Source organism: Papaver somniferum, chromosome 9 (genome assembly GCF_003573695.1).
Source record: "Papaver somniferum cultivar HN1 chromosome 9, ASM357369v1, whole genome shotgun sequence".
Taxonomy (NCBI): domain Eukaryota; kingdom Viridiplantae; phylum Streptophyta; class Magnoliopsida; order Ranunculales; family Papaveraceae; genus Papaver; species Papaver somniferum.
In genome coordinates, this window is record NC_039366.1 from 154,644,138 (window position 1) to 154,661,535 (window position 17,398).

The 17,398-nt window shown below is 38.5% G+C and overlaps 2 protein-coding genes across 3 annotated transcripts; both read right to left on the reverse strand.

Moving 5' to 3' along the window:
• Positions 1-1,714: 1,714 nt before the first annotated feature.
• Positions 1,715-4,394, reverse strand: LOC113310052 (60S ribosomal protein L4-like). Its single transcript, XM_026558607.1, has 2 exons — positions 3,205-4,394; positions 1,715-2,171 (listed from the first exon to the last, which is right to left on the reverse strand). The coding sequence occupies exons 1-2, from the start codon at positions 4,309-4,311 to the stop codon at positions 2,061-2,063; spliced, it is 1,218 nt and encodes a 405-aa protein (XP_026414392.1). The 5' UTR covers positions 4,312-4,394; the 3' UTR covers positions 1,715-2,060.
• Positions 4,395-4,686: 292 nt separating this feature from the next.
• Positions 4,687-12,947, reverse strand: LOC113308623 (regulator of nonsense transcripts UPF2-like). Of its 2 annotated transcripts, none has more exons than XM_026557085.1 (17): positions 12,771-12,947; positions 12,466-12,535; positions 12,212-12,299; positions 11,818-12,020; positions 11,187-11,531; positions 10,024-10,128; positions 9,746-9,873; positions 9,067-9,243; positions 8,852-8,933; positions 8,420-8,713; positions 8,138-8,335; positions 7,905-8,006; positions 7,455-7,706; positions 7,114-7,332; positions 6,574-6,744; positions 6,206-6,391; positions 4,687-6,010 (listed from the first exon to the last, which is right to left on the reverse strand). In XM_026557085.1, the coding sequence occupies exons 2-17, from the start codon at positions 12,481-12,483 to the stop codon at positions 5,042-5,044; spliced, it is 3,537 nt and encodes a 1,178-aa protein (XP_026412870.1). In that variant the 5' UTR covers positions 12,484-12,535; positions 12,771-12,947; the 3' UTR covers positions 4,687-5,041. The 2 variants fall into 2 exon arrangements, with proteins under 2 accessions (XP_026412870.1, XP_026412869.1); XM_026557084.1 differs by having other exon boundaries at positions 12,449-12,535.
• Positions 12,948-17,398: the final 4,451 nt, after the last annotated feature.

Consider the following 17,398-nt stretch of genomic DNA (forward strand, 5'->3'; position numbering starts at 1 on the left):
CCATGCGTATTAAATAAGTTCTTGATTCAGAATTAAAGCTATTTATGCAATGGTATGGACATGATAAGTACTCTTAATGGAATAAGAGATCTTACAAGCTATTTAAAATCTGAATTTGAGATGAAAATCTTGGGAAATCTGGATCCTATCTATGTTCTAAAATAGAAGACCGAGCTTGTGGTATATTATTCCACCAGTTTGCATATGTCCATTGTCAGGCAATTTAAAAAGGACGTGCATGCTGCTAGCACTCTCATGATTAGTCGAGTTTCAAATGTACATAAATGACCAATTCGTCTAAAGGAAGATGACGAAGTTGGGTCGGGAGATGAACTTTCCTTATCTAAGTATAATAGACGCATTATTGTACTTAGCATAATGTACTCGACCAAATGTTACATCCTCAATGAACTTGTTATCTAGATATAGCTCAGCGCCAACGCAACGTCATTGGAATGGTATAGTGAATGTACTCATGTGCTTAAAAGTAACCATTGACATAAATTTGTTTTATCCCTGCAAAGACATAAAAAGGAATGCTAATGAAAGTGCAATCCAAAAGTTGTTGATTATGAAGGAACAATAATCTCTTCTCTAACTAAAGTAATCAGGGGGAGATATGGTAGACTATTTTCTAAGTCATTATTGATATTCATTTTCGAAAAGTACATGACTAAAGGAACTGTCTAGAACAACTTTGAAAGTAATCAGGGGGAGATGCCGACATCAAGGGGAGGATCCAAGGATATGATGTCGACATATTTTACTTTGAAATTGAAGCTGTGTTGTACTCTTTTTTCTCTTCGATCGAGAATAGTTTTTTCCCAAAGGATTTTGTTACTCGACAAGGTTTTTAGCGAGACAACATTAAAAACATCAAGTATGTTGAACGTTGAAGACATAAAGATCGCGTTGATATTACTGAAAATATCTGAATCAAAGAAATGAAACGTGATAGTATGTTAAGCAACGTAACTTCCAGAATCAACAACATGTTCTTATAAACATTAAAGTCACCAAAGTAAAGTGTGATAAACTCCTTTTGACTACATTAGACTAATGAAAATTGTTTGACATCAGGGGGAGCATCTAATGGTGTGTTGCACTATTTTCCTTCACCGAGGTTGCTTTTTCCCACAGGGTTTTGTTACTCGGAAAGGTTTTTAATGAGACAACAACAAACACCGGGAATGTAATTTCCCAACTAGTCATCTTCAACAGTGATCATCAGCAACGGATCACCTTTACTTGCATCTGTCACGTTGTACTCTTTTTCCTTGTCAAGGTTTCAATGAGGCAACGTATACTCATCCAACGATGTTCTAGGTTTACTTAATGTTGTACTCTTTTTCTTTAGTTTAGGTTTTGTCCCTCTGGATTAGCCTGACGAAGTTTTAACGAGACAATTAACTTAGACTCGTCGATCTTCGAAGATTGTATTCCATGTGATGAACTATATGTAAAGTACGAAACAACATGTGAAGTACTACATGTGAAATGTACATATGAAGTACTACGTGTGAAATGAGTTGTACCAAGGTTTTATCCCACTGGATTTTTCCTTGTCAAAAAGTTTTAGAAAGGCATTTAATTTCGGCACAAGTCATCAAGGAGAGAACAACATTTGAAGAACTACATTCAAAGCACTATATGCGGCACTACATTTGAACGAGTACGTGCATTTTGAAATGTTTATCTATGTAATCTATTTATCTGCTCGATCAAACAAAACTCCATCATTAATCACAGATATAAAAAAAGAACATAAAACCAGTTCCTCCTTCAACAGATCTGAAGAAGACTTTTTATCCAGAAGAAATTACTGACTAAATCTAAATTGAAGTATTAGGAAACCCCTCTGTTCTATGTAAAAAAAAAAAAGGGCCTGCCTTCTCTCCTCTATTAAACCTAGACCCATCCTTAGCTAGCTTAAGCACAGAGAAGTTGGATTCTCTTTCACTTAATACAATACCAGTTAAAAATAAAACAAAATTAGTTCAACAGGAAATGCAAGTGTTGAGGAAAATCCCCTATCCAAGAATCATGAAACTGCAAGAGAATCACTGAGACACTCCAAGCCACTTCTGGAAAACATCAAATTCGGTGTAATCACTGTCTGAGATCATAGTTTGGTACCACGCCTTTCCTGCAGCCCTGATTGCAGCAGACTCCTACAAAATCATAAATACATTAACAAGATTAGCCAACTCGTATCCCATGGGCAAGAAAAACCGCTGACAAGCCAGACGAAAAGAAACTCAATAATATGCACATCAGAAACATTGCAGATCAACCGGTAAATCAAACAATTCCTCTCTCTCTCTCTCTATTACCCAGTGACAAAATAAGGAAGAACAAAAAGGATAAGACTACTGATCCCATAGTAAAAAAACAGATTCAATGGACAAACATGTAGGCAGTCCGAAGAGAAGAATATTCGGTTGAGACATATAATAGGTATTAACCGTAGAGATATTAATCGTAGGTATCAACCGAGCTAAAAGATTAATTCATCTCTTGCTAGTGTGCTGCTCATCACTTATCACTGCTCATCAAACTGAAAAGAAAGTGTATCAATACATGATACTTCGCATGTAAGTTTAAAGAGACAAAGCATATATGTATATATGCATCTAAATGAACCAAAGAAATGGTAAGGCAGATATTGATAATTTGACAAGTACAATAGTAAGATTGAAAAGTAAAACAATTGAAAAGATTCTAGGTAATAGCGCAAAACCAAATAATGCAGAAAAGGCTTGCTCGTACTTTGTAATACACTTCGTACTGACCAAACTAGAAGATTAACTCATCTATTTGCTAGAGTGATTATCACCTCACAATGCACACCCAAATGAAGATGCTAGCAAGTAGCACAATGTACATGATTAAGTTAAACATCATTCCACAGAAACATATTAAGCACACAGCAGTACATGATTGAAAAACTTGAGCTCACCCAGAATTCACTACTCGGACACAATCTAATACTCTACTCTAATTGATAATAAAAATAATTAGAACTGATAGTCCAGATATGTTTAATTTACAAAAACATTGGCATAAAACAATCAAGCACTAATAAATTGGAATCACTCAGTCGACATTCATCAACCATACCACACACATTATGCAAAACTACATAAAGTAACAAATTAATCATTCATATTGTATTCTAAGAAAGGATTATAAAATGAAATATACCTTGGAAATGTTGGTCCTCTTCTTCTCAAGCTTCTCCTTCTTAGCTTTAACACGTTGAGCTTCAGCAAGAAGAGCCATCCTCCTAGCAGTCTTAGCATACGGATTCAATCTCAAAAGAGTGTTCAAATTCTTCAAAGGATTCTTCTTCATTGGTGCTCTCTTTGAATCCTTCTTAATAGGTCTTACAACAGACTGGACTTCATCAGAGTTAATAATTCTAGCAAGATCAGCATTAACCATCTTTGATCTAGGTAAAACATATCCTTTCTTCTTCTCACTAGATTTCTCAAAAGACCCATAGATCGAATCCAATTTCTCAAACGCTGATTTAGTCCAAATAATAAACCTACCAAGATGACCACCAGGTGCAAGTTTCAGCAAGTTAAGTCTCTCCACATTGGCAAGCTCAACACCAGGAATGTTTCTAAATGCTTTTGCGATCTTGGTTCCTTGAGTACCATAAACAATCAAAGGACCTTTCTTAGAAACATAACGTCGGTTCCTCATTTTACCTTTACCTGGTCTGATCTTCTCACTGTCCTTAACCTTTTCAGCATCAGCATAAGCACCAAGTTGTTTCAAAACCTTAATAGCAGCATTAGTTTTTTCAACACCTTCGATGGAATCATTAACAACTAAAGGCAGTTCAGGTACACCTTCAATAGTGTGACCACGAGCTAAAACGATTGAAGGAACAGCAGAAGCAGACAAAGCTGAAACAATAGCATACCTCTTCTGATTAACATTGATCTTACGATGCCATCTTCTCCAGATTCGTGTAGGAGCAAACATCCTACCGCCTCTACACATGTTACCAAAAGCTCCTTGACCAGCACGATGAGTACCACCACCAGGTACACGAGGAATACGAGAAACAGCACGACCAGTTCCCCATGATTGAGCTGATGTTTGATGACCTGCTTTGCGACTAACTGCGTATGGTTGACGACTGTTTTTCGACATGTTGGCGTGAACAAACTTGACGATATCTGGACGGATTGATGCTTTCATTACATCTGGTAATGGAAGTGTGTTTCCTCCATCGGTAGACATGTCTCCATCCAAGTTCTGGATCGAAACTAAAGGTCTTGCCGCTGCTGCTGCCATTGTTGATTGATAGGTTTGATTTGAGAGAAGAGAGGAGGGTTTTTGTTTTCTTTTTGTTTTCTTTTTTTTAATAGTAGACAGAGCTAGGGTTTGGGAATTTATAGTAGAAGGGGAGAATAAGAAAATTATTCAGAGATGCGTGTGAACCGTTGGATTGAAAATGTATTCTTTAGGGTTTAGCAAATAAAGATTGATGGGCTTTTTATAAACCACTCTTAGTTAGCTGAAACCGACGAGATTGTAGAAACAGAATTGACTCATTCTTATTGTTTGTCCTTTGATGAAATTTGGTACCTAGATTTTGTTTCATTTGATCATATTTGTTGTGAGTTACAAATGGAAATGAAGTGTTCTAATAAGAAATACACAGACAGATGAGAATTGAAATTGTATGCAGAAGAAATGAGCAAACGTTTCAGTAGAAACAACACTATACTATACACCAAAAATACATAATACTTAAGTTGGTTTGTACAGGGTTTTTTGAAGCTCAAACCCTTCAATTGTGGGAGGAGATCAACTATTGACATCGTAACAAAAAGATGTAACTAATAATATATGGATATGGAAAAACCAACAGCATCACAAAAAGTACAGAAGCTTGCTTCTTTCTTTTCAGACTTCCATCTTACATCCTTCTGAAGTAAAATCGGCCACCATCGCCAGGAATAGGTGTCATGCTGACCCGTCCTTAGTCGACAATGCCACATTATCTTCTCATAGTTGAATATCACCTCCTCCTTCCGTAGTAAAATCCACCACCACCACCAGAAGAGTAAGTGTGATGCCGGTATCGAACTCCACCACCTCTCCCACCACTTCCCTCCCATGTGCTTCCACGGCCTAACATGGGTCTACTTACTCCGGTTTGAACCCAATTCGTTGTTTGTGCTCCAACTCCATTCATTTCTTCCTCCTCCCTGTCGTTATACTCCAATATTAGCTTTTTTAAACTCTGTTTCTCTTCTAACTCGGCAGCCTCTTGTTGTCTTGTGCTCTGCACCAATGAGCAATCTTTAGGGATGAACATCTGCTTTGTCTGTTGTTTGTTCCCACGTTTCACAAGAACTTTCACCCGCACTTCCTTCTTACCACCACCTTCTTCATCCATTGTATCCTCACCACTGTTTTCACCTTCAGAGCCCCGTCCATGATGGTGATCCTTTGTTGATCCTTCAAACATATTCATTGGTATCACCATGTTCATTGTTGGTCTGGACCGCATTTCTAGTTTACGCGATTCCAAACTCTCTTGCATAAGAGCCTTGAGCTCACGGTCAAAATCAGCTTCTTCCTCGGGATCTACTTTTATTACCTTTTGCCTGACTTGGACTTCATCCTCGTCGGAAGCTGCAGGCCCACCTTCGTCATCACTGTCACTATCCTCATCCTGATTCTCTGATCTGTCCTCATAAGACTCTACCTCACCTTCACGCCCATCCCGGAAAATACTTCCACTTCCTGTATCACTCTCACTGTCTACCTCATCTTCATGACCTTTACCATTTTCCTCAACCCCATTTGCTTCGCCTTTCCCATTTGCGGAGATACTAGCAGAGGTTGTCCGCCTTAGCTTCTCATTGTTGGTCTTGTCAGTTGAGCCTTTGCGTTCATGTTCTTCAAGATCTATAAGTGCCGCATTAACTTCCTCGATTGACAAATATCTCGCCATGTTTGGGCGTAAATTGGCAAATAGATCCTGCAAATTTTTTTATTATTCAGCTAAACAGACAAAAAGAATGCAAAGAAACTCTAATAAAGATAACATGGTTTACACTGGGAAAAAAAATCAGTAATATCATCGTGTTAAAAGTTAGAATTTTCTCGATAATGCTTCAAAAGTTTAAAACTTTAAAAGTCCCAGCAATTGACAGTGCAGAGCAGCTAAACTAACCTGTAAGTCAAACTCAATATCCAAAGGTATTGGGCCTTTGCTTAATATGTATCTCTGGAAATAAGTTAGGAATCGATCAAGTTTTCGTTTTGAAGAACCTCTATTGAAGAAGTGCCCACAAGCATGGAGAAGTGTTATAATCATCCGGACGCGGAACCAATCTTCAGGTGGGTCCAGAACATCTTGCTGCAACATTCATAACAACATTAATGAGTAATGAATACTTCTCATATAAATGGATATTCGCAAGCACAGCTGAACTCTATCTTCTTCTTTTTTTATGTGAACAGCTGAACTCTTTCACTGAATAAGTGATTACTTCTCATGTAATAAGGACTCAAAAAACCGATGCTTAAAAAAAAATGTACCTCAGGTGTCCCATGCCCAAAATTAAGTATCAGATAAAGTGTCTCAAATATAACAGAGGAATCAACAAGTTCATAGTTGTACAGATCCCCCAGGAACCGCATGTGTGCAATTCTTCGTTGCTGCATCCCATAATCATTCACCTCCAACCCCACTCGTATCTCCTCCAAAACCTGAACAGTTAAAGATCAAATCAATTCAAACTCTTGAGAGCAAATTTGTTAATCTGGACTTCATGCAGGGACAGATTTGATGGTGTATTATCCATGAGCAACAGAAGGACTTAGAAAAGTAGTATGCTTCATCATCGATATCGTCACTAGCATCAATATCGAAATTGTCACTACCATCAACAAGATAACCTCTAGGCCTGTCATCAGGTCACTCTTGAAACAGCAAGAAAATCAGGAACAAAATAATGAAATATATTCTTGCAAAACATAGTCCATATATAATGACCAGGATATGGCTGCTGGAAAGAAGATCATGTTACAGTGTGAATATAAAATGATGCCAGTGTAAGTTGAAAGTACTTCACCAACCTCATCAACAACTGCCACAGCAAATTCATCATGATAGCGACTCAAACAAGCAGTTAGAGAAGCAATCAGGTCAACTTGACTGTATTTTCCTTTGTGAACCTTCAAAAAGCACTTCAAGAGGTACGTTTCACATTCACTCCAGGGTAATTTACGAAGTTGCCTCAGAACATGCTCAATGGAGGATTTATTTAGGTCTGAGAAAAGCAGTTTTCTGATATACTGCAGAAAAGAAAAGGATTATTGAGCCAACCCGGTGATACACAACATGCATTGATAATACTTTTTGAGAAAAAATGAAACAGTTTCAGAAACTAACAAATAGCAAGGATAAAATTTTGTACCTGATGTAATGGAGGACGGACTTTAGAGACTCGGGCAGATCGTTCAGGAGGTTTGCACAGGTAATAAGCATTTTCCACAAGTGTGCTGTGACGGGGATCCAAATTTTTAACGTTTTTTAAGCGCATCAATATCTCAAGCATATTTGCCATGCGGACCGTCGTTTCAGGAGATCGATATAAAAACCTTCCGCAAGTCTCAAGAAGGTTGCATGCAACATCTATGTTGTGATGGGTGAAGTCATCTAAGCAACCCTACATTAACAAAGTAAGGTCAGATTCCTTCCATGACTTAGTAGCTAAATTGCTTTTACCAACTTGAGTGTACCACCCATAGAAGTCTGAGGTTTCAATCTCAAGATAAATACACAAGGTAGAAGTACCCTTCACAAGCAAATTAGCAGAGGACCTTAAAATAATAACTTGAGGCCCTGCAAAAGGATATCACCTTACCTTCAAACAAATAAAGACGAAACCAGCAGGTGCAATTTTGAACTTGCAAAGTTCTCCGATAAACCTTATGTTCCTGATCTTTGTTTCGATATTCATTTGATCCTGAAGATAACAGTAAGAAAAATAAGCATCTGGAGCACCACATGGAATAGCAAATCACTCTGGTCATACAAATCATGCTAACATTCCAAGCTTCAGCACAATATCATTTAAAACTTAAACAGGAGGTGGACCTTCTTATTTATTAGGAAATTGAATTCCTCCTCCAACATAGCCAGTAGCATAGAAGAGATATCCTTCATACACGTTGCCAGTGTGGCCACCAGACGAGAATAGTACGGTAGTAACTCCAAGGAAGTCCTTGGAACATTAAACAACGCTCTTACAAGCCTTTTTCTATTTGACTTTGAATTTAGATAACAGAATTCTACCTGCAAAAGATTTAAGGTAATAGATTACATGATAGTTAACACAATAAAATGTTGTCCCAAAAAAAAATATGATTTGATTATTACCGTCAAATGATCAATAAGATCACGGCTCACGCAGCCCGGAAGCCTCTGCAACAAAGCATCCAAGCTAGTTCCTTCGACACCTTTGGGTTTCTCTTTCTCATTATCGACCTTCTTTTCTGCATCTTTTTCTTTTCCTTTCTCCTTTTCTGAATCGTTAGTTTTTTCTTTATCTTTATCCTCCTTGACTTTTGCTTTGACATCAAGTTTTCCCTCTTGCAAAGCTTCAGCATCTGCACACCCCTCTGTGGCTTCTTGTACAGCCAGGGGAGATTGCTCTGGCTCGGATGTAGATTCCTGAATGCAAAAAGATAGAAAGCATGAGGAAATCACCATATATTGAATTACTTAGCCATAGAGAGACTCCTCAAATATCAGCCTCCCATTACAGAATTATATTAAGGGTTCCACCAAAAGTAACTCCTTGGGCCTTACAGTTGATTGTTCTTGGGATTTGGCAGATTGTTCAGGAGCCTTCGTCTCTGATTCTCCCAATAAAACAGCAGGGACAAATGCCCTAGAAACATGTATGAGATAACAATAAGTAGCAAATTCCAAGTGCAGAATTTCTCACTATTTGACAAGCGTAAGTTCTTCAGACCAAGGAGAAATTTATTATCAATAGAGACGGTAATACTATCAAAACAGACCTTAGATCCGGTAAGCACTCATAGAAAGCCCTCGTGTCTTCATCATCCCACACAGGCTCAAGAGCAGAAGATTCTTTTCCACTGGCAGGTGATGATGTATCATCTCCAGTTGTAACCCTAGTTGTGTGACCATCTTCTGGCATCATCGGAGGCTGCATATCAAGTGCTTCTGCTAAACTGTAAGCAATAAAATCACATGAAGAGGGAACTGTAAAACACATAAAAAAACATGAAACTTCAATGCTAGTAACTGCATATCAACTCTTAAAGCAACTTGAGGACTTCCACATTTCGATCCAGCTAGCTAGCTTAATCCTCCAAGAACAGTAACTATGTGAAGCACATCTTGTCTATTCCACATGGTTGTTTGTAGGTGGTCACTAGACAAAGGAATAACAATTTCCTCGTATCAAGAAATGCCATGGTTGCCACCATCACTTAAGTTATTTAAGTTAACCCAGTGAAAACAAAAACTTAGTCATAAAATGATGGAAGGAAGGTTGCAAACACCAAGAGTATCTGTTGTTTCTTTCAGAGGTTCGACAAGGTCAAATATGGTAGCTCTACAGAGGAATCAATTTGGAATTTCAAAAAGCTCGCAAGGAGTTTAACCCAGAACATGAGCACCTAAAACAGTAATAGAGCATAGATATCGAATGTATACAGTGATGAAACTTACGATGAAACACCACGAAACAAATGGTCATATGACTTTCGCTGCTTCTCATACAAAGTTGCATTTTCCTCGCTGAGCTCCCCTTTAGCATTCAAAATCTTTGCATTTTCATGCTCCAATTGACGAAGGGCCTGTAATAGCGGACAATAAAATAACAGGGACAAATCAGATTAAAGCGTAAAATCTTACACGAAGTCTAATTGGATGACTCCAAATTCTGTATGAGGAGCATTGTTCTAAAAGTTGGAACTCCAAGTGACAGTAAAGGTGAGTTAGCTTACAGCATGCTCTGACTGCAGCAGCTCTGCAGCCACATCATAATACGTGTAAATGATCTTTTTGAAGATTTTCTTTTGATCTGCAGTGATATTGAGGCCCTTGAAAAACTGTAATAGCACCGCTGTATGTTAGAGGAATTCATACCAGAAAACATGCATCGAATAATGAACTTCAACAGAATAAGAGTAAACCTTTATATTTTACAGATCTGGATAAAAATTAGAACCTCAAAATATAGCTCCAATATATATATATATATATATATATATATATATATATATATCCATAATATAAACATGTATTGACCTTCAAATCATTACTAAACTTCCAAACTGAGTTTTTTTAAATACTAAATGCAAAGTTCAATCAGTATAACCTGCTTCTGATGAAGCTTATAATTTAGATTTGGGAATTGACATAACACTAAGCAATACAACTCATTCTAGTAGTAAATAATACCACATTATATTACCAAATAACACCACCAAAACTGTGTCTGGATATAGCTCGCAAGTTAATTAGGAATTCTAGAAGTCAAACAACAACTTTCTCGGAAAAAACAAGCTTGCTTCGCCAGAAGCATCCTTTCTCATTGAGACGTGGTTATTGGTTTGCTTTATCCTCTATTTTTCCTTTTTCCCTTTTCCTTTTCTTCATTTTCCATTTTTATTTTTATTTAGAAAACCGAAGTGTATTTGTTTTATGAAAATTAAATCAAACTTTCCTCTTCCTGGTCATATAAGCTTACTGACTTATTCATTTATTGTTGCCTGTAAACCATATAGACTTTTCAACTGTTTTGGCTTCTTAATAGTACTTTTGCTTCTACTAGACAAGAATATAACCGAGACTGCTACAGTTCTGTATCCACCAATTAGTTACTCCATATATAAGTAACTGACATCAGAAAAGTATTAGCTCGGAATGCATCTGCAAACCAAATTTGGTTAGGTGATCAGCTAACAGTAGTTCACAGTTCCCTAGCATGGCATTAGTAGGAAATCAAATAATGGTTATTGAAAAGAAAATACCATACGCGCGACTAACAATCACTCGATAAAGAACGAATTTACTCATGGAATATGAAGCACAATCAGATTTACCAGCTTTGGCATATTAAACAACGATTAAGGCTGTAAGCTGTAAACCAAACAAACATCAGTACCTCTTCTTGAAACTCCTGTCCAGATAGAGAAAGCCCAAGAAACACTCTTGCTTGCCGAGCAAAACTCGCGAGAAGGGATAAATTTGTTGAAGTTGCATCTCTATCCTTTAAGTGATCTGAGCTAGTAAAATCTTTGATAATAGTAACAAAAACACCAGCTTCATCTATAACTCCAACAAAATAAAGTTCCAGAAGAAGTTTTAAGGTGCTACGTTTCTTCATGGCTTTTGAGCTCTTATCAACATCCAATTCATCTCCAGATTTTCCGGAGGAAAAGATTTTTAACAAACCCTGAACCAGGCTTGGGGAAAACTCCTTGTACCGTTGGTGAAGCAAAGAGCATATCTATATATAATAGAGAGATGTAAGAATTAAGAAACGATAACAACTGCACCGATAGGAGTAAGATATTTACAGAAGCCTACAATCAGTACAGGTTTGTGCAACAATAAGAAATTACATTATATTTCTTAAGACTTTCTTGCCTCCAATTTATGGATGCCTAGTTTGCAGTATTCTGGATTTCTTACTTCTTATGCATACAGTGGAATCAGCTCAAGTCTCCCTATGCACAACAGCTCAAACTACAGATGGAGACTGAACATTCATGTGAGAAATGTATAAGAATCACCTGGACAGCTGCTTGGATATCTGAAGTTCTAAGCTTGGCATCACAAATAGCTGTCACAGCTTCACTAACAAATTTGCTCAAGTTGACATGTCGTAACTCTTCCATCATTCCTTCTTTCTGCTCTTCATTGATCTGTTTAAGCTTCTTAATGACTGCTGTATTGCGCTTAATGCTAGAATCTAGTGTCCTCAAGAAACCCGTATCTAACAAAATAAGTTTTGGCATATTTAGCTTTCAGAAATAAATTTCTTTTAACAACTGCAAACATGCAACGATGAGAACAATTATAAAAAACCAAGAGCAAAACTAAATTCACGTAAGATGTTACTCAGCATAATCATTGCATTTCTTGTTATAACAAGAATGAGTCATACGTAAATTACTAGATTCCTACCAGGCCTTTCGGGATTCAAATTACTCTGACGTAGAGTCATCTTTGCTTCCATCGATTTCTTAAACTCTTCCAGACGGGCAACATTTTCCTGAAACAGAATAATCATCAAAAACGCATTAGCCACATAATCGTCATACACATTAATATCGAGTGACTAAGTTAACCAAACTTTATTAAAACCTGTAAAAAATCAGTTGAGCACGATAACTTTCATAATTTCAGTAATCAAAACCTTACCTCGTCATCTTGCTTACCCGGAACACGACATTCATCTTCAGGGTGATCCATAGAGTTCGCTTCTAAACTTCACCTGTTATCTAAAAACTACAGAGACATAATAAACTGATATCAGACTCCTGCCCTAACTTCTTAGGTATAGAGATGATGTATTGGTTTCGCTTTACACATAAAATAACTACGTTGTAGTAAATTAACCAAAAATAATGCACCGAAAAACTCAAAAATCAACAGAATTAAGCAAGATAAAGTCGTTATTTAAGAAAAAAGACTTTTAATTGAACATAATAATACAAAACCAAAAGCCTATCTAAAAGCGAACCTCATGAATTATGAATCTAACTCGGGCAAAATCTTATATGTTAAAGGATCGTGCAAAATCTGTAGCAATTAATCTTCAGGTTGAGTGGACGTTGGTTTATTAGTTTGAGTTTAGGGTTTCAAAACGAGATTTCAACAGGAAGGAGGAAAAAAAACATGAAAAACCAAAACTATTTCGTCTGCTGGAGATGCTGAGAGGAGATGTTAACAGTGTTGGGCCTAAGCAGCGGGTGAAATCTAGGGTGAGCACTTGGGATCGAATCCGTGGATTCGAACCGGCCCATCCATTTGTTTACGGATGAGTGTTCGATCCATAAACTAATGGACCGGATTCAGGTGCAGGGTTAAAAATATGTTGGCCATATACGTCGGCTATGTTAATATGGTTATTTTTTATTTCGGTATACTTATATTGTTCACTAATGTTGATATGAGTTGTTTATTTAAAGTACTAGTATATAAGTTTCATAATATTATTATACTAGAAATATTGTTATTAATGAAAAGGGCAAAATGTTGGATATGTAATCCGCTAAATCAAAAAGTCATAAAATCATATAAAAACATAAGCCACTACGAGACTGAAACTTAGTTAATCAAAATCAAAGTTTATCTCATAAATCGAAATATCACAGAGATTGAAATAAAATTGTAATCATGATATCAACAAGAATGACAACAAGCAAATACTTATCATTAACTTGTATTGATAGTTTGAATAACTCTATACAAATATTGATGTTTATGAACAATTGATTAGTATGTTCATTTTGAAGAACAATAAAAGATAATATTGTATTTTAGGGTTTCTCATAAGATTTCGGAAAATATTCCTCATAATTCAAAGGATTCCATTTTTATTCAATGATTACCAATTTGGATTCAAGACTGACAAGATTAACACTTTCTTTCGCAATCCCTTTCCATGTTTCGGACATCACACAAAATCCAATTTATCCTCTTAGAAATCATTGCACCCTCATATGTTTATTTCATTCGAAAACTCTTCACGTCTGAGTTTTTGAGCTATAAATTTCACCATCTGCCACGTGTCAAAGGAATTACACGTGGAAGACACACCACTCCTGAACATCGAGATATGATGTCGCGTCCCAACACTCGAAGGGCACCTGTCGATCACACCTATCAGTCATCAGACCAATCCAACGACGGAGGATCAAGGAGCACCAGAAGAACAAGCTGCCGCGAAGTACCATAGAAGACTGAGAGATCTGCTTTACTCTATCCCAAGGAAGATCCAATATCAAGGGTAGGGATGAGTCTCGCTGACAGGGATGTGACAAGGGCACCCAACAGCCGCCTGACGCGTGCAGGCTACCCTAACCACCCGCATTAAATGACACAAACATAAGATACGTGTCAAACATCCTATGGAGAAGAGGGAGGCTCGTCTTCGTCTCTGTATAATACCGTTGGAAGACGATGGGTCACAACGAAGGTAGCGTCGGGATGACACAATAACCAAGACGATAAGTACAGTTGTATTCCAAGAGCGGGACCCACAGAAGAAGCTTATAAATACCCCAACCCACCAAGGGAGAGGGGGTCGACCAATTTTTAGTAAGAGTGAGAGAAAGAGTATATGAGAGAGAAATTATAAGAGTAAGTATGAGTTTTACCCTCTTCTTAGCTTCGTTCCTCACCCAAAGTCATTTTACTATCTTTGTAACTCCTAAATACATAGTGAACAACAACCCCCGTGGATGTAGGCCTTAGTACTGAACCACGTAAATCATCGTCTCATTTGTATTCCGCACTTTCTATCTTCTATTTTACTTGTTATGCTTTATTATGTTATGTATCGTGCATAGATAGATCGTGTTAGTTACTCCCCTATGGCTAGACGAGGACGAGCCCGAAGGCTCTGAGTCTAATAAGCATCGGACTTATACAGTCCTACATGTATTTTATTCTTCTCAATGATTTTGTGTGTAATGCGAATATTGTTTGTGGACACGATGATACCATCGTTATTTTTGTGTTCACAATCTGGCGCTAGAAACAGAGACCTTGTCCCGGTAAAAGATTTACCTTATCCTGTGATTCTGTCTATTTTTTGGCTCCCAGCGCTATTCCCTAAATAATAGTGTTCTGAGCGACTTGTCACTTTTTCTTCTTTTCAAAATCTCCTTTATGTCCTTGTCTTCCATTGCACACTTTCTTTGGATCTGCGTGCGCTTTTGAAATCATCTTCGGGATCCAAAACCCTCTTATATTGCGGATTTGGGATAAAGTATGTTTGAAATCAATTTTGAAATATTTATATCGTGTGTTTACTGACGAAAGAGCACCAGATCTACGTTTTCAGGTTTTCATATTTAAAACCCATGGATCTGTGCATTTTCGAGAAGATTTTTTTTTTAGATCCATGAGCAGATCTATGTTTATGATTATTGGATCTGCCTCTCCAAGTTTTTCTTTCTTTCAAGTGATCCCTCAACAATCTTTAGACAAATGTTGTGCTTTCTGCCTTTTCCTTCGGATTAACCTTACTAACCAAGCCCACGCGGATGTTGTTTATTCGATAATGTTTTGTTTATGCAGAAAAAATCGAAGATGGAAAAAAGCGAAGGATGTGGGAAAAGCCAAGGCATCGTCAAAAGAAACGCCAAGGACAACTCCCGTCATGACACGTAGTAAACAAAAGGGTGAAAAGCTTAAAGCAGCGAACAAGAAACAGGATGGAGCGGAAAGCACGATGTCGATGGACGCCAGCGCAATAGCAGCAACAGCGTTGAAAGCAACAGCAACCAAAGCAGGTGCCTCCAAAGTGGCAGTGACAACCCGAGCAAACGAACAACGTGAAGGAATGGCAGAATCAGTAATACAACAACCCCTCTACGGGATGCCACTCACCAACGATCTGAATCAACCGTTGCTAGCCAACCAACCTCTTCTAATAGCAGACCAGCCAGCACAACAGCCGATAGAACTCCCGGCCCCGCCTACAGATCCACCGGTTCCCTTAATACAGACTATTGATGAAGATCACACTGTAGCCATCGGTGGACAGATGCAAGTGGGAACCCCGAACCAGGGATCGAACCATTCAATCCAGATGATTGCAGAATTCGAAGAGTTGAAAAAAACCAGAAGGTATACGCTGATACTGTGGCCCTACTAGCACAAGAGAACCAACAAGTCAAGGATAGGATCGCTCAACGCGCTGAACTAAGGGACTTGCACGACGAAGCTAATTCCAAAGCACCGCTGCCTAACCAGGACCTAAGGATGGTAGTGGCCAATGTCAATGATCCTGAATCATAAAATCGAAGGGAGACTAAAGGAAACCGATTATCTGACCCAGACTACATCCTCGAAGACTCAGATTATTTCGACAGTGAGGACCGAAGATCAGGATGATCCACAGTTAGAGAAGACCACCAGCTTGCAATGGAGAATCTTCATACTGAAATGATGGCTGAGATCAAAGAACTGAAAGCCGGACAAGGAGGAGGAAGACTAGAGGAAGTGATGAGAGAAGTCAATACCACACCTTTGACTCCACACTTAGCCAGAACACTCATTCACCAGAAGTGTCCCATCCCAGCGTTCGAGTGTTACGATGGATCCAGCGACCCCGCGACCCATCTTCGGTATTACAATCGTATTTTAGCCAGATGGGATCAAGATGACGTTGTCCTCTACAGGTACTTCCCTTCGAGCTTGAAGGATCGGCCCTATCTTGGTTCGATAACCTACCCCCAAATTCTATCAAATCCTACAGCCAGCTCACTGAGAAGTTCTTGAGAACCTACATGTACAACAAGGTTGTCAATGCAGGAATGGACAACTCTTCTCATTAGCGGTCGCATACAAGGAAACTATCAGGGAATATACCGATAGGTGGCCCAAGATTTGTCAAGCAATAGGAAATGTGGATCCGGTAGTCAGTATCAATTGCTATAAGTGGGGGCTGGATAGGATGAGCCCGTTGTTTGTTGAGATTCATGGAAGTGTCCCCACGACCGAAGAAGACCTTCGAGTAATCATTGAAAAGCACGTCAGATTGGAGGAGATCCATCGGGAAAATCCTAGGGCCCAAACGCAAAGATCTCATCGGACCAACTCAGTGGAGCAAGCCAGCGGATCCAAGAGAGGCAACTCAGCTGAACGTCCCGACGAAGATAGGAGAGGACGAAGGGATGATCGTAAATTCGAAGATCAGGTATATACGAAGTTGAACACCAAGTATACTCGCATCCTAAGAGAGATTAAGGGTCGTGAAAACCTAGAATGGTCTTGGTCCAAAGGAAAGCAGCCCCCAAGGTCCGAGAAGTCAAGAGATTACTGTGGATACCATTGATTCAACGGCCATCAGACTGAAAAATGCAAGAACCTCAAGATAATGATCCAGAAGCTGATCGACGCTGGCGACCTCAAGCAGTAGATACAAAAGGAAGAAACCGATGATAGGGATAAACGAAGCAAGCAAGTCCAACTACCTGAAGACAATCAAACACTTAATGCTATCTCATGCTCCGAACCTAATGGCCCCTCGTTGACAGCCCAGATAGGCAAAAGATTGAGAAAGCAGTTTGAGGACTATTGCGAGTTGTACAAAATCGATGGAGTCGAAGTTGACGAGCATGAACAATGGATGAACAC

Excerpts from the sequence above, each read along its gene's own strand:
- LOC113310052 (XM_026558607.1), bottom strand. The coding sequence starts at position 4,311 with ATGGCAGCAGCAGCGGCAAGACCTTTAGTTTCGATCCAGAACTTGGAT. Across the intron at positions 2,172-3,204 it reads AGAGGACCAACATTTCCAAG|GAGTCTGCTGCAATCAGGGC; the intron begins GTATATTTCATT and ends ATGATTTTGTAG.
- LOC113308623 (XM_026557084.1), bottom strand. The coding sequence starts at position 12,499 with ATGGATCACCCTGAAGATGAATGTCGTGTTCCGGGTAAGCAAGATGAC. Across the intron at positions 12,300-12,448 it reads CGGGTAAGCAAGATGACGAG|GAAAATGTTGCCCGTCTGGA; the intron begins GTAAGGTTTTGA and ends ATTCTGTTTCAG. Across the intron at positions 12,021-12,211 it reads TTTGAATCCCGAAAGGCCTG|ATACGGGTTTCTTGAGGACA; the intron begins GTAGGAATCTAG and ends TTATTTTGTTAG.